The 14,838-nt window shown below is 40.1% G+C and overlaps 1 protein-coding gene across 7 annotated transcripts in view; it reads right to left on the bottom strand.

Moving 5' to 3' along the window:
- Positions 1-14,838, bottom strand: part of PLCB1 (phospholipase C beta 1) — a 753,511-nt gene that overhangs the window by 510,539 nt on the left and 228,134 nt on the right. For all 7 annotated transcript variants that reach the window (XM_060122834.1, XM_060122832.1, XM_060122831.1 and 4 more), the window contains exon 3: positions 10,078-10,146. In XM_060122834.1, the coding sequence (XP_059978817.1) occupies positions 10,078-10,146 (69 nt within the window). The remainder of the gene's footprint in view (positions 1-10,077; positions 10,147-14,838) is intronic.

Raw genomic sequence — 14,838 nt, 5'->3', positions numbered from 1 at the left:
CTTACAGTAACCAGATAAGATAAACATAGAGATTATTTCCATAATTCAAATGGGGCAACTAAATCTCAGAGATATGGAATAACCTCCTGGGTTATATAGCTAGTAATTGGCTTTGAGCCTTGGGCATCTGACCCAAAAGCTTGTACACATAATGACTACACTATATTAGGCACTTAGATGTGCAAAGACACTTACTGGGGGTCTGGGTTATAAAAGAATGGGTATGAATGTGCTGATGAAACAAAAAAAATCATAAGCTGCAATAAAGGTCCTCTGTAAAAGCAATAAATAATATCTATTTCTGAAATGATTCCAGCTACACATTTATATCCACTTTGACTATTGATTATAAAGAAAAAAATTCTACTTATTTATATTAGATCAATTATGAAATAATCCTTTGTAATGTAGTGAGAAAATACTGTTATGGGCTGAGTTGTGCTCCCCCCACCTATATTCATATGTTGAATCCCTAACCACCCCTGCCAGAGTGTGATTATATCTGAGGATAAAGTCTTTAAAGAGTTAATTATATTAAAATGAGGTAATCAGGGTGGACCCTAGTCCAATATGACTGGGGTCCTTATAAGAAGAGGAAACCAGGACACAGATAGGTATACAGGGAGGACCATGTGAAGACAAAGGGAAAAGACAGCCATCTACAAGCCAAGGAGAGAGGCTTCAGAAGAAACCAAGCCTGCCAACACCTGATCTCAGACTTCAAACCTCCAGAATGATGAGAATATAAATCTCTGTTGTTTAAGTCACCCTGTCTTTGGTACTTTGTTATGGCAGCTGGAAAACTCTCATACAAGTACTATGGCACACTTATTATATTAAGTATAGCTGGGCAAGTTGAAGGAAGACTAGACTGAAAAGTAGTCCTTTTGACAAGAGAATATTGTAGGAAAGTTCTCAATGCCTTACTGCATAGAGTCCTTATTTTAAAAAGAGAAACATCCATTTAAGCTGACACTCTTTTTACTGAGAGCAAGGTTCTCAGACTTGGTTAAACACAGGAATCGCTGGGGAGCTTTAAAGAAAAAAGCGATGCTTAAGCCCCACATCAGACATTTGATTTAACTGATATGGATGTGGCCTGGACATCGAGATTTTAAAAACTCCTCGGGTGCCTCTCATATCTCTATATTAGAACCAAAGTTTGAAAACCCTGGCTTAGAGAGCAGTTCACTATTTTGAATTAACTTAAGAAATTAATATCAAGTATATCCACAAGGTGGCGTATTATTTCATTCAAAAGAATTAAAATTGAGAAATGTTTCCAAAATGCAACTCTGTACCATTGTATGTAAAACAGATTGGATTTAGATTGAAATTACACCAGATAGAAGCAGTGATAGAATGAGTCAGAACCTTCTGAAAAGACCTGAGGTTTAGTTACCGCATGGAACTAATCCTGTCTTCAACAAGGGGTCCACTCTGGCCATCGTGAGAATGCTCTTAGCTGCATGTCTTTCACCTACTATTAACCTTTGCCAGAACTGTGGCCTCTCCCTTCCCCTTCCACAACAACTCTTCAGGGGCCTTTTGAACTCTGTGGCAGTAGATACTAAGACAGATGCTTGCTATTATTAAAAGCAAAATGGAATCTTTATTCAGTCATACACATGTTTAGTTCACCATATTTTACAGATGGACACACATATATATATATATATACTGAGTAATGGCGGCATCACTCAAATGCTCAGATTTAATTGTTGATAAGAGACAATCCAACGCCTTCTCAAATTTGGGAATTTATATCAACATCCCAGACAAGACTTAGCTTAGCTGTGATTGCTTATAAAAAAGTTAAAAGTTTTTAACCGTTAGAGAAGATATTCTATACTTTAATGGTAGCTTTAAAAATCTTCTCTTGTTCACTATTGAACAGCCATGAGGTTGAGGGGCAGGTGGAAAAGACAGAAGAGTTTTAAATTCAAAGATCTCTAAGGGAACCATTCCTTACCCCCCTCAGCATCCTGATATTTCTGCTACCAAATCTCCAACTAGTTATATAAAGGTTTTCGTTTCCAAGGAAACCACTGACATCTATGGAATTTAATGAACATGAAAAAGGAACTATGCCATATAATTTACATCTGGAGATAAATGTGAATAGCTGTCAAAACCATTACACATACATTGATAATTCTGTGGATTTGTAGCCCTATTTTTCTCCATTTTGTAAAGATGTAAATAAACATTTATGTAAACAAAATGACCCCAACAAATGCACACCCCACACCCCCAAATCAGCTATTGCACCATGTCAGGTAAATTAAGAAACAGTTGGAACCAAGATTATGGGCTGAAGGTAAATCTCCTCAGCAAATGAGTGGAAAGAGAGAGAAACCTTTACTTTGTTGTCTAAAGGGTTTTCTTATTCTTTAGTAAACCTCAAATATCTACACCAAATTTTATGACTGCGGCTTCACACAATGGTGAAATCTGTTCAAAGTCAGGGAAATAGCTTATAATCAGCAAAGGGGGACAGTAAATAAAGCACAACTCCAGTACTCATGGATGATTCATTGAAATCACTGTTGTATAACATCCAAATAACAGCTCATTATGAGATTTACATATTGGCATCCAGATTCTGTGATGAGCTATTGAAGATTTGACAGCCCTTAAATAAATAACCTATTTGATGCTACTGATATAGGGAAAACATTTAAAGCATATATAAAATGGTATCTCAATAAAGTTACAAGTATGTAAAAGTGAAAAAAAAAAAAAGGACTAGAAGGAAATTCCACCATTTTAGCCAAATGACAACTCCCTCCTTCTTGAAATACTTTTTTAGGTGTCCAAGATATGCTCTCTTCTGATTCTCCTCCCTCCTCACTGGTTGTTCCTTCTCAGTCTCTCTCTCTCTCTTTTTTTTTTATTGTGGCAAAATATATATACCATAAAATTTATCATTTTAATGGTTGTCAAGTGATGCAGTTTAGTGACATTAATTTAGGTTGTTGCACAATATTACCACCATTTATCTGCAGAGCCTTTCATCATCTCAAACTGAAACTCTGTCCCCAGTAAACAGTAACTCCCCCTACCCCCTACCCCCAGCCCCGGAAACCACCATTTTCCTTTCTGCTCTATGGATTTGACTACTCTAGCTGACTCATATAAGTAGAATCACATAATGTTTGTCATTTTGTGTCTGGCTTATTTCACTTAGCATACTTTCTCCTAGGTTTACCCATGTTGTAGCCTGTGTTAAAATTTCATTCATTTTTAAGGCTGAATAATATTCCATTTTATGTATCTAGTACATTTTGTATATCCATTCATCTACTGATTGACATTTGGGTTTTTTCACCTTTTGGTCATTGTAAGTAATGTTACTATGAACACGGGTATACAAGTATCTTTAAGGTTCCTGCTTTCCATTCTTTGGGGGAATATACCAGTCTCAGTCTCTTTTATTGGTTCCTCCTCATCTCCTCAAAGTCTAAATGCTGGAGGTCCCAGAGTTTAGATATCAGAACTTTCTTGGACACCTACGTTCCTTAGGAGACCTCCCTTGGCCTTGAGCTTTAAAGAATCAAAGTTATGTATAACTCCATGGCCATTTCCCCTGACCTCCAGATTTGTAGATCCAAATATGATATCAGATAGAAGTCTAATAGGCATCTCAAACTTTAAATATCCAAAAACCAAGCTGAATTTTTCTGTTTAAATGTGCTTCTTCCTTCCCATCTCAGGATATGGCAACTCAAGTCTCCCACTTTCCCAGGTCAAAGCACTCAGAGTTGTTCTTGAATCCTTTCTTTTCCCCATACTTCCCATCCAATGCATTGACAAATCCTGTGGTTCTGCCTTTAAAACATATTCAGATTTTGATGTTTTTCTACACCTTTTGGTCAAAATTCATCATCAACACTGACCAGGATATTTGCAACAGCCATTTAGTTGGTCTCCCTGCTTTTTTCTTTGTCCTCTGTGGTCTGTTCTCAAGGCTGTGGCCAGTGATGCTTTTAAAAGCTAGGTCAGATCTTTGTCTCTCCTCTGCTCAGAACATTCAGATCCTTTCCCATGTCTCTCAGAGGAAAAGCCAAAATCATCAGCATGGCCTACGAAGCCCAAAATCATGTGGCCCTCAGCCACCTCTCTGACTTTCACCTTTCTTTGCTGCACTCCACTGTAGCCACACTGGCCTCTTATTTGGTCTTCAAATATGCCAAGCTTGTTCCTACCTCAGGGCCTTTGCTCTTGCTGTGCCCTCTCTGCCTGGAATGCTTCTCCTTCTCTTAATTCATGTCTCTGCTTATATGATCTCAACTTATCAAGAGAACTTACTCACTAGGGCTCAATAAAACAAGAAGCCTCTTATCACTCATGGTCTATGGTCTCCTGTCCTTGTTTTATTTGTCTCTGTGGGACTTATCAGTTATCTGTTTCCCTCACCCAGAGCGGTGCTGGAGGGAGCCTGCTCACAGGGCTGAAGGCTGTGGTGTACACTGCTTTCCAACTCTCGGTGATGTCAGAGTGTGGTTTGAAACCCATCAGGTTCGGAATATTCACCCGAAGGAAACCAGGAAACACAACAAACCAGGGATTTCCTTCCCTCCTTCCCTCCTTCCCTCCATCTCCCTTCCTTCCTTCTTTCCTTCCTTCCTTCCTTCCTTCCCTCCTTCCTTCCTTCCCTCCTTCCTTCCTTCCCTCCTTCCTTCCTCCCCTCCATCTCCCTCCCTCCCTCCTTCCTTCCTTCCTTCTTTCTCCCCTCCCTCCCTTCCTTCCTTCCTTTTTCTTTCTTTCTCTCTCTTTTTTTGAAAGTCAGTTTACCACTACCACCTCTTCCCTACTCCGAAAAGGAATGTTAAATGAGAACAGAGTTATTTGTCTTTTTTGTTCATTGCTGTTTTCCTAGTGCCCAGAACAGTGCCTGGCAGAAACACATACTCAATGTCCATTTGTCAAAACAATGATGAAATTGAAAAGCCATCATTTTTATATAAGGATTAGAAAAACAAAACCTGATCAGCTTTAAAATTTAGTTTTACTCTAATCTACCTTATGTGATTGTGCTGATATTATATACAGATTTTCCCCATTATCGAAAAGAAGAGCATCTCTGTAAAAGTTTTCACAAGCTGAAATGGCATAAAGTGAAGAAGCAATTACCTTAGGGCACATCTTGCTAAGGGAGGCACAAAATAAACTGAGAAAAAGCACAGATGCTCACAGACATGGCACAAAGCTGGGGTGGCTTGATGCTGAGTACCGTTCCCAGGAAAGGAGCTTGGTGGTGCCCCACTCAAGGCTTACCTCTAGAAGCGCTCTTCCGCCGCAAACAAAAGCTGAATGCTATTTTTCTGCTTTTCGCCATGTTTTGTAAAAGTGAAAATCCTCTTCAGATTTCTTTCATTTAGCTAAAACACATACTAATGTAGGCCTTTCGAAAAAAACGCAGTGGTGTAAAGTGAACTTTCGAAAAGTAGGGAGTACCTGTACCACCTAGAATTTAATTGTGACCTGGATATATACAAGGTATCTGTGTTCAAATTAATATCACACACTTGAAATACACTGCCTTTTACTGATAGGAGGAACTAGGTAATTGTCAGTTAAGCAAAAGAAGCAGTTTTCTTTGCACAAAATACAGTTTGAAAGTACTACCATAGACATATTTTTCAGTGATACTGCTGCATGCATATGGAGACCTTATCATGGACTAAAACCTGGGAGGGCCTCTGTAACTGTGGTATTACTCCCTCAGGAATACAAAGCAAACCTAGAACTTTCAAGAAGTTCACATGAAAAATTGGACACGTCTTTCTTCTTTTCTTTTCTTTTTGTTTGCATAAGACCTTATCTTGGTTCAAATGTTACCTGACTTTTTTTCTTAAGTTCACCTGATTTGCTATGACCAAAGTAAGAAGTTTTAGGTCATGGAAACCTGCTGGACATGTTTTATAATCTGTAAGATGGAGTGCCCTGGCTTGATTAACTGCCCTTAAAAGTTGGAATCAATACTTAACAAGACTTACACACCTAAAATCCTGTGCTCCCCCGACACCCATTTCATAGATGAGGAAGTAGAGGCACAGATAGAAAGAACAACTTAAGCTCGTGAATGGCAGAGTGGGCACCCAAAACCACATCTCCACTTTCTTAGTCCCATCTACTTTTCAACATTCCTAAGGATGAAATAATTCCTAAGAATCCTGAAGATAAAGAAACTATCTTTATCAGAAATGCTGCTGAAAACTTTCTGGGATAGCCTATAGAAAAAATACACTTCTTGTTGTGTTCTAGAACATACACTCACACACACACACAAAAGTATCAGAAAACTTGCTCTGCACCAGACACTGATATTTTTCATTCTAGTTAGGCCTAATTCATTTTATTAATGCTATGCCACTAACAGATCAGAAACCACAGTGATAAACACTCCTTTAAAAATCAAAGATCCTGTTGAAATGAAGATCCAGAGAGCATGTGTATATGGCATAGACAAGATGTATATAACACAGAACCTTTCTCTTTACATGTGCTTCATAAACCTGGGGGCGGGAGGGGGGACGGCAAGGTAGGGAAGGTGGAAGGGGAGACAAAGGAGAGAGCAAGAAAGGAAACATAAATACATTTTAGATTTCAAAGGATAAGATTTTTTTAGTGTGATTTTTCCTTTTGGATAAAAATCTCCCAATTTCTCTCCAGTGAGAAATTTCAAAACTGATAACTTGAACAAAAGCTGTGTACAGAAAAGCAGATCTGGAATCGTATGCGTTGCGTTGGGAGTCTACATTTAAAATTCATTAACGGGGCAACACGTAGAAGCTTTTTCATGTCCTATAAATGTTATTTTAAATCACAGCAGGCATAGAAAACAGTTCATCTTCAACTAGATTGTGAATTTTTATATAATGAGATGCTGTGAAAAACAAAAATAATATGAATACACAGATAAATATTTGCAGGGTGCCTGGGTGTTTTGATAAATAGTATCTGCTCCACACATGTTCCGCCTTCCTCTCTGATCTATAAGCCCCCGCAGAAAGTCCTCCACTCAATCTGTCTTCATATTACATTGCCTTCTTGTCCTAAGTTCCCAAGCTTTTCTCACTCCATACTGGTTGGTGTCTTTACACTTTGTAATTGTCCTGCTGCTTCTGTTCTAGCCAACACAATGGTCCCCTCTTATTTAGTTTTCCTCCTCCGGTCCATATGCCCCCTTCTATGAGGTGGCTATGCTGCAATCATTCTGGAATACTCTGGAGGAAACTAGCTTCTCCTTTGGTCCCTGCCACATAGAACTGATGCCATATGGGAAGCTGGGAGCTGCCAGGGATGGTGTGCAGAGGTGGCCACCATGGGGACCCTGAGGATGGAAAGGGAATCCCTTCCAGCACCTTGGAAGCCAGTTTGGTGAGAGAAAGAGGCACCTATTCTTTGGTGACAATTTTTTGAGCAGCTGAATGCGACTTCATCTAAACCCAGAAATTCTACTGAATTGTTCAATACATTCCAATCATTTTTAAATAAATTATCTTTTTATTTATCCAGTTCAAGCCAAGGTTTTCTTTTGTAACTTAAAGATTTTAGAACTGGCATTAATACCTACTTCTTTCTTGCCTGTCCATCCACCAAGCCCCTTTCAGCCAAGCCCCTGCTCCAATCTCTCTTTATAACATCAACTTTTCCAAGCTGAGTGAAATGAATCTGACTTCTTGCAAGTCTGAATTGTAATTTTAATAATAATAAATACAAAAATAATGATGATAATACCAACAACAACAGTGGCTACTACTGAATGGGTGCTTACTATATAGTGGTGATGAGTTCAGGCAGCAGTGTTCAAATTTTGTGGCAAATTTACTTTTCAAAACCCTGATGCCACATTGCACATTTAATTAGATTTTGTAGCATCTCTGGAAGTAGACAACAAGGATCAGCCTTTTTTTAAAGCTCTCCAGGTAATTCTACAAGCTCTTAAATTTGAGAACTTCTCTGCTAAATCTTTGCCAATGAATTATTTTATTTAATCCTTACAGCAATGATATGAAGTAGGCATTTATTATTAGTAGCATTAGTATGAGTATTATCACTATTTAGCCAGCGAGGAAGAAGTCTCAGGAATTTCACACAGGTAACATGTGACAGAATCCGGCTTTGAAAATATTAAAATAGATTGAGGTGCTTGAACCCCAGCAGGGAATAGGAAGTGGAAAAAAAACCCAAGAACATGGATAATCCACAGAGAAAGCAAATCTTAGTGGAAAAAAACAGTAAAAGCCAGAGCACTCTGAGTGTTGAAATCTGTCCTCAATAGAAGCCTTTTAGAATCTAATAGTGGTTTATCAACTGAGCAGAGTACACACCCTAGTTCTGTTCATTTCTCATCATTCAACAGACATTTATCAAACCACGTACATAAATGAAACACTTAACTGATAAGCAGGCTGTGGGCTGCAGTAAAAGAGTCAAGCCTGAAAGCAAGTCTCCATGTGTCAGAAGAATTGACTTGAATTCCCTAAGTCCAGAAACAAAGGGGGTCTGACAGAGGGTAGGCAACTGTCTTTAACCAATACTGACAATGAAACTTCAAGTTAGGCCAATAAACTTGCGTTGAAAGACAAACTTCATAACTGTTATCAATATAGTTCTCAGAACTATCAATAACAGGCTTACATGAAACCTGGCTGAAATGTTGTTGAGAGAAGAAGAAAAAACTTTGTTTTCTACCCTGAAAATTGAACAATTTTGAATCATCAGCAAAGCATTAATGATGATAAGCTTGATACAAAACCGAAAGACCAAACCAATGAAATATCATTGTATTACTAAGAGATGAATGTAAATAATGGGCCGTTTTCACATGAAACACCTATAGAAACCCTCTTGAAAATAATTCTGATTTTTCTCTCTTTTCATTTTCCACATTTTCCTGTAGATCATCTTAACCCCTTCAGCAATAAAAGCAGTATTTGCCTGTTTGCTCTATGACAAAATTTGCCAGCAACTACTGCACTGTTAGGTATCTGAAGAATAATCATTGTAGGTGACTTTTTCCCTTCCTGCATCTCCACAGCAACAGCTAATTTTTGATGTCAAAGAAAGTGTTTTGACTTTTTAAGGAATAAAACAAAAGTTGCAGGTAGATACTCAAATAGAAAATCGCTAGTTTTATATCAATTATGGAAGGAGGCAGGAGTCCCTGAATGGCACCTGTACTTCCCTATTTGCCAATATTCTCTGTGCTATAGAAGAAGTCTTTAAAGTACTAAAATTTAAATAGAGTAAAGAGTAGTTTCCCACTTTGATGGCAAGTCAACACATCTTGCTACTATACCCTACCAGATAATCTAAATTTTTAAAATATATGTATGTTTTATTCAATAATTTTTTTTGGCCATACCGCATGGCATGCGGGATCTTAGTTACCAGACCAGGGAACGAATCCATGCTCCCTGCAGTGGAAGCACAGAGTCTTAACCACTGGACAGCCAGGGAAGTCCCATATTCAACATTTTTAAACCATCTTCCAAAACTAAATAAACTGCAAACACTGCTTTAGATATTTCTTCAGTAAGTTTTTCAAACCCAAGCTAGTTGACATTCCACATAACTGATCCCAAAGTCTGCGGGTGTTCACTAGGAACATTTGCAGAAAGATCTGACACTCTCTGGCTTCATGGATGGAATGATTCCAACTGCAAAGCATTTGAGCTAAAGGGTCTTGTTTATCTGTCTAAAAGGTTAGTTCACGTATGCTCACGAGGCTCAAGGAATTTTTCAAATACTTTTAAGCACGTTTTGAATATTTAGAATTACCCAGTAACTTTGGCATTGTTTGTTTTTTTTTTCCAAAACAAAAATAAGATTCGAGGGCATAAAGCAAGCCCCATGTCCAACTGCCTCTATATTTGCTCGTTGTTTCCGTCTTTTAACAAAATGGTAGTGTTTAGAGCATACTGGTCTCTGAGAGGACTGGCTGTTTTATTGCGTTTTATAACATCTACAACAGAGAAACTTTTAACTGGGGCAATTAATTGATACCAGGACACAGCTAAATAATCAAGGCAGCAGCTGGTGTGCATACTACACTCCACTTCCTACCTTGGGAGCCTTGGCGTGTTTCCCACATCTGGCATCTTTGACAAGGCTGAGATCTAACAGCTCCGTCTCCTGGAAGGCAAAAATGTGAAATCGTTAAGCATACACACAGATCTTTTTTCTTTGTTTTATAGCATTGACATCACTTTAAAAACTAATATTATCTTAAGACTTGCCTGAAAATTTCTCTGCTGTTGGGATATTTTTCCTCTTACATGCATTGCCTATCGATCGAATTGGAATGGAAACAAAAAGATAGCTACCTGCTAGTTCTTCAGTTTTATATATATATATATATGTCATAATACATTTTGAAATGTATAATATGTGTGGTTTGGGTCCCCAGCCTACCCTACAAGCCATTCCTAAGTCATGATGAATCAGGCCTTCCTGTTCCCTTGTTGAAAAATAATCCTGAGAGTCACTCTGAGTGTAGGTGAGGATTTGTGAGCAGGGTGGGGGATTAGGACGGGGAAGTGGAAGGAGGTGCTCCCCTCAGCTCACAGGATACCCAGCCCACCTGGCCAAGGTAAAGACGCAGACCTGTCTCCCCTACCTGCACCCCAGCCTTTTGCACACATCCCTTATGCCCTGATCTTTTCATTTATTCACTATATATTATTGAACACCTATAACATGCAAGTTACTCTAGGGTACAAGACATATAAGATATGGCTGCATAGGGGCTTCCCTGGTGACGCAGTGGTTGAGAGTCCGCCTGCCAATGCAGAAGACACGGGTTCGTGCCCCAGTCCGGGAAGATCCCACATGCCATGGAGCGGCTGGGCCCGTGAGCCATGGCCGCTAAGCCTGTGCATCCGGAGCCTGTGCTCCACAACGGGAGAGGCCACAACAGTGAGAGGCCCGTGTACAGCAAAAAAAAATAAAAAATAAAAATAAAAAAGATATGGCTGCTTCTCTGGATGGACCTGTGGAGTAAAGTGTATGCATAAGACAAGGGAGAGCAGGCTAATGCCAACTTTAAAGTTAACTGCTGGGGTGGGGGGGTGCGGTCATCAGAGAAAAGATCATTTTTCCCTGAGAGGCTCAGAAAAAAGTCTGTGGAGCACAGAGAAGAGAAGTGGGGAGGGAAGGGGCTCACCCAGCTGGAGTGTACCACATGAGCAAAGATCCAGACAAGAGAGGAACAGAGGTTCGGGCAGAACCTTGAGGTCTTCATGGCCCTTAGTGCTCAGAGCAGGAGAATAATGCATGGGAAGCGGGTGGGAAGAAGAGGGGGATAAGGGGGCATCCAAGAGTGAGGAAGACCACAAGGGAAGGCACAGTGGCAGTGGGGGAGGGGATCCACATGGCCGACATTCAGAATTCCATATGCTGAACATATGAAGAAAAATCATGGGAGATGAGACCAGAAAGGGATTTGGGCAAAAGGATGGAAACCCTGAAAGTCTGGCTAAGGGCACTGAGCCATGAAATTTGGGACACACACGTCACCGAGTTATCCGGTGAACTCTGCCACCAGCCAGATGAGACTGTGGTGCAATAAGCAGAGCCATCCAACCTGTTTTCTAGAGAAGGAGCCAGTGGGATTCAGGCATCTACTCCCATCTCCCAGCGGGAGGAACTGCATCTGGACAGGAGTGGCTATAATTTCTCATAGGCCCCAACATCTACAAGGACTGGCGCCATGGGTTCCCAGACAATTCCTTCAAACAGCTGCCCCTGATTCCAAATGTTTGGTGCAAAATGGTCTGATTATTTTCCTGAGCCTAAGGTTGATTTCATGATTGCAGCATAATAAGGGTCAAAGATGAGATGGAATCTCTCCACTGGGGTGCAAACCACACAGCAGGTCCAATAGAACACCTGGCCCTGCACACCTCTCCATGGGCTGCAGGGAAGACAGGAAACAGCACCTTCTCTTCTTTTGCTCACACTGGCCTTGTAAGTTTGCTTTCCCCCATTTTAGTGAATTCCTTAACCCATTCTCTATTGTGCATGACTCTGTGGAAACCCTCCCAAACCCTGGGGTGTGATAGGTAGCAACCCAGCAAGGATCCTGCAAGACAGAGTAGCAGGTGCCATGGTTCCCCCAAGGACGCACCATCCACAACATCAAAGGTCACCTAGTGAGTGTTAGAAACCAATGGTATCAACTGCTGGACTCAAGGCCTCACTTAGGCAAATGCATACAAAGCATTCAGATGTGAAGAGGTGGAGCATTTGGCCCAGGTTTCTTCATCTCCATGGCAATGGCAGTAAAAACATTTGTTGAAAGAGGAGTTAACAGGAAGAGAACCAAGCTTGAAGAAGCTTAATCTAGAAGACCAGAACTGAGTAGAGTGTTGAAAGACAGGAGACCAAATGAGGGTAGAGGTATTGGGGACAAAGATGAGAGTGATGATAAGGAGGTAGAATTGACTAAAGGAAAGACAGGAGGCATCTACAGCTCTAGGGGTTCCAGCTTCCTCGCTGGGGCTTGGAAGTTTGGGCAAAATCATACTGCATTTTGGAGATGCTGGCTTGAGGGCTTTATCCAAGTGGACATACCAGTCATTAATTCAGTCGAGCATTACTTATTGAATGCTGCAATGTGTTAGGTACAAGCTAGGTACTGAGGAATGATAGCTCAAAATACAAAGAGGAGCTCACGCACAAAGCTAATGATTATACTCTAAAGGAGACATTTCAAAGTGCGCTGCAGACATGGACTACAAAGGGCTATGGCATCTTTTCAGCTGACACGCGAGGAGGAAAAGGAGTTTGCCAGCCTTATAATTCTGTGTGTTTGGTGGGGAGGGTTCCAGGGAGAGGAAACAGCAGTCACAAATGCACAGAGTCAGGAGTCCTGTGCAGAAAACAAGTCACTCTGGACACACAGCAGAAGCGCATGGAGAGTTATCAGTCACTTCTGAACTTAGCAGTCGTTATCTGCACGTCCTCTTTGTAATTATTCATAAAACACTGGCATGTATGTTTGATGGTTTGATGCACTTTTCCATAAATGTGGCATGATGTTCTTTTATATATGCAGAATAAAAATCACGCACACATACACGGTACATTTACCTAATTGTATAACATTTTCTATTCAAGGAAATTCCAGTTGAATAAACAATAGACTTAAGCTTTACTTATTTGTTTTTATACACAAAGCCCAAACTGAGTTCACAAGGAAATAGACCTTAGCAGGCAGCATTCTATAGACTTTTCTATTACAGATCATGAACGCTGTCTTCTACTTTCAGCTCAAGAGGAAACATTCATTTCCCAAGTCACAGGGGGGTAGTTAGCGCCAGCTGCCCTAGGTTTTCATTCTGATACCACAGCGACTCTGGAGCACGTGTAAAATCGTGCGTGCAGGAAAACCACCGCAGGGCACTCTCAGCGTGGGTAATGTGGCATAGGAAAGACCCAGGTGGAAATCTATCCACGGACTCATTCGGTTAGAAAGCCATGATTAAAAGAGTCTCCCACTTCTATTAACACACAACAGCCACCCCTCGGGGACTTAACTACATCCTATTCGCTCCTCCACTAAAAAGAAAATGAGGAACTCAATGCATGGGACCACAAAAATGTTACTTGTGTCATTAAAACTTTTCTAGGTTAATTTTCTTGTGTTAATAGTTTTAACATCCCACTTGCATGATGAGAAAGCAGGAAAATGGTCCCTTTCTCAATTCATTTAAGAGTTACTGTTTTCCAGTTTACGGGATTTACTATTCCTTTACTCTTTTCTTTAAGAAAGGGAGGGCCCGTGATTTTTAAGTGGAAAACCTGGGTTTGAGGAAGGGCCCTAAAATTAACTAGTCATGTATTTGGCCAATTATCAGACCACACTTAGCATCAATTGTATCATCTATAAAATGAGTATGATAATACTTTCTATATCAGTGGTTCTCAAAGGCTGCACTGGAGTCACCTAGAATACCTGTTAAAACATAAATTGGCTGAGCACCATCCATCAGAGTTTCTGGTTCAGTGGGACTGGGACAGGCCTGAGGATCTGCATCTCTCAGGTGATGCTGTTGCCACTGGTCCATGGAGCATACTGAAAAGCACTGATGTACTAATTCATAGGGTTGTTATCATAAGGCTTTTTAGATGAACATGATTGATAAAACTATACACTACTTATACTATGTTGTATGACGAACTTAAAACAGTCATTTCTTTATATAGGGAACTGTCAAATAAAAATTTTATACCTACTGAATGCAAAAGTGTGCCTAATGGTGAATAACCTAGGCTCAGATTTGACTTAATTAAACATAAACTATCGAATGACAAATGCCACTAACTCCTATTCTAATGTGTCCTTAGCATTAAATTTTACTCTGTAGAATAAATGCCTCTATTCAGAAATTCAAGCAATCATTGAAATTGTTTTATTTTTGTTGAAAATGCTACACTATATATCTTTTGTGTTACACTTCATAACATTAGAGACATTTAGAAAAGTGAAAGGAGGAAATTTGTTCTCTCTTGCCTCTAAGCCCATCCAACAAGGAAAGGGTATTGGGGTGCCCAAAGCCCTGTGGGTTACCTGAACCAGCAAAGGAAGAATGAACTAACAGAAACCCTTTATTTCCAAGGCCCACAATGGCCCCTGCAAAGCTTGGAGACCACATTCCTAGGACCCCCGATGCATGCCCTGAAGTGTGGACAGATGTGTCTTCTCTCTAGGTCAGTATGGACAAAAGTGAATTAACAGTAATCAGGGATTTACTTTTGATAGTTTGAATGAGTGATGAGAAAACTGAGACAGACGAGCTAAGGGAAGACGAAATTATCTCTGAT

Source organism: Lagenorhynchus albirostris, chromosome 15 (genome assembly GCF_949774975.1).
Source record: "Lagenorhynchus albirostris chromosome 15, mLagAlb1.1, whole genome shotgun sequence".
Taxonomy (NCBI): Eukaryota; Metazoa; Chordata; class Mammalia; order Artiodactyla; family Delphinidae; genus Lagenorhynchus; species Lagenorhynchus albirostris.
The sequence above is the reverse complement of the archived record's forward strand: the minus strand, read 5'-3'. Positions and strand labels throughout refer to the sequence as shown.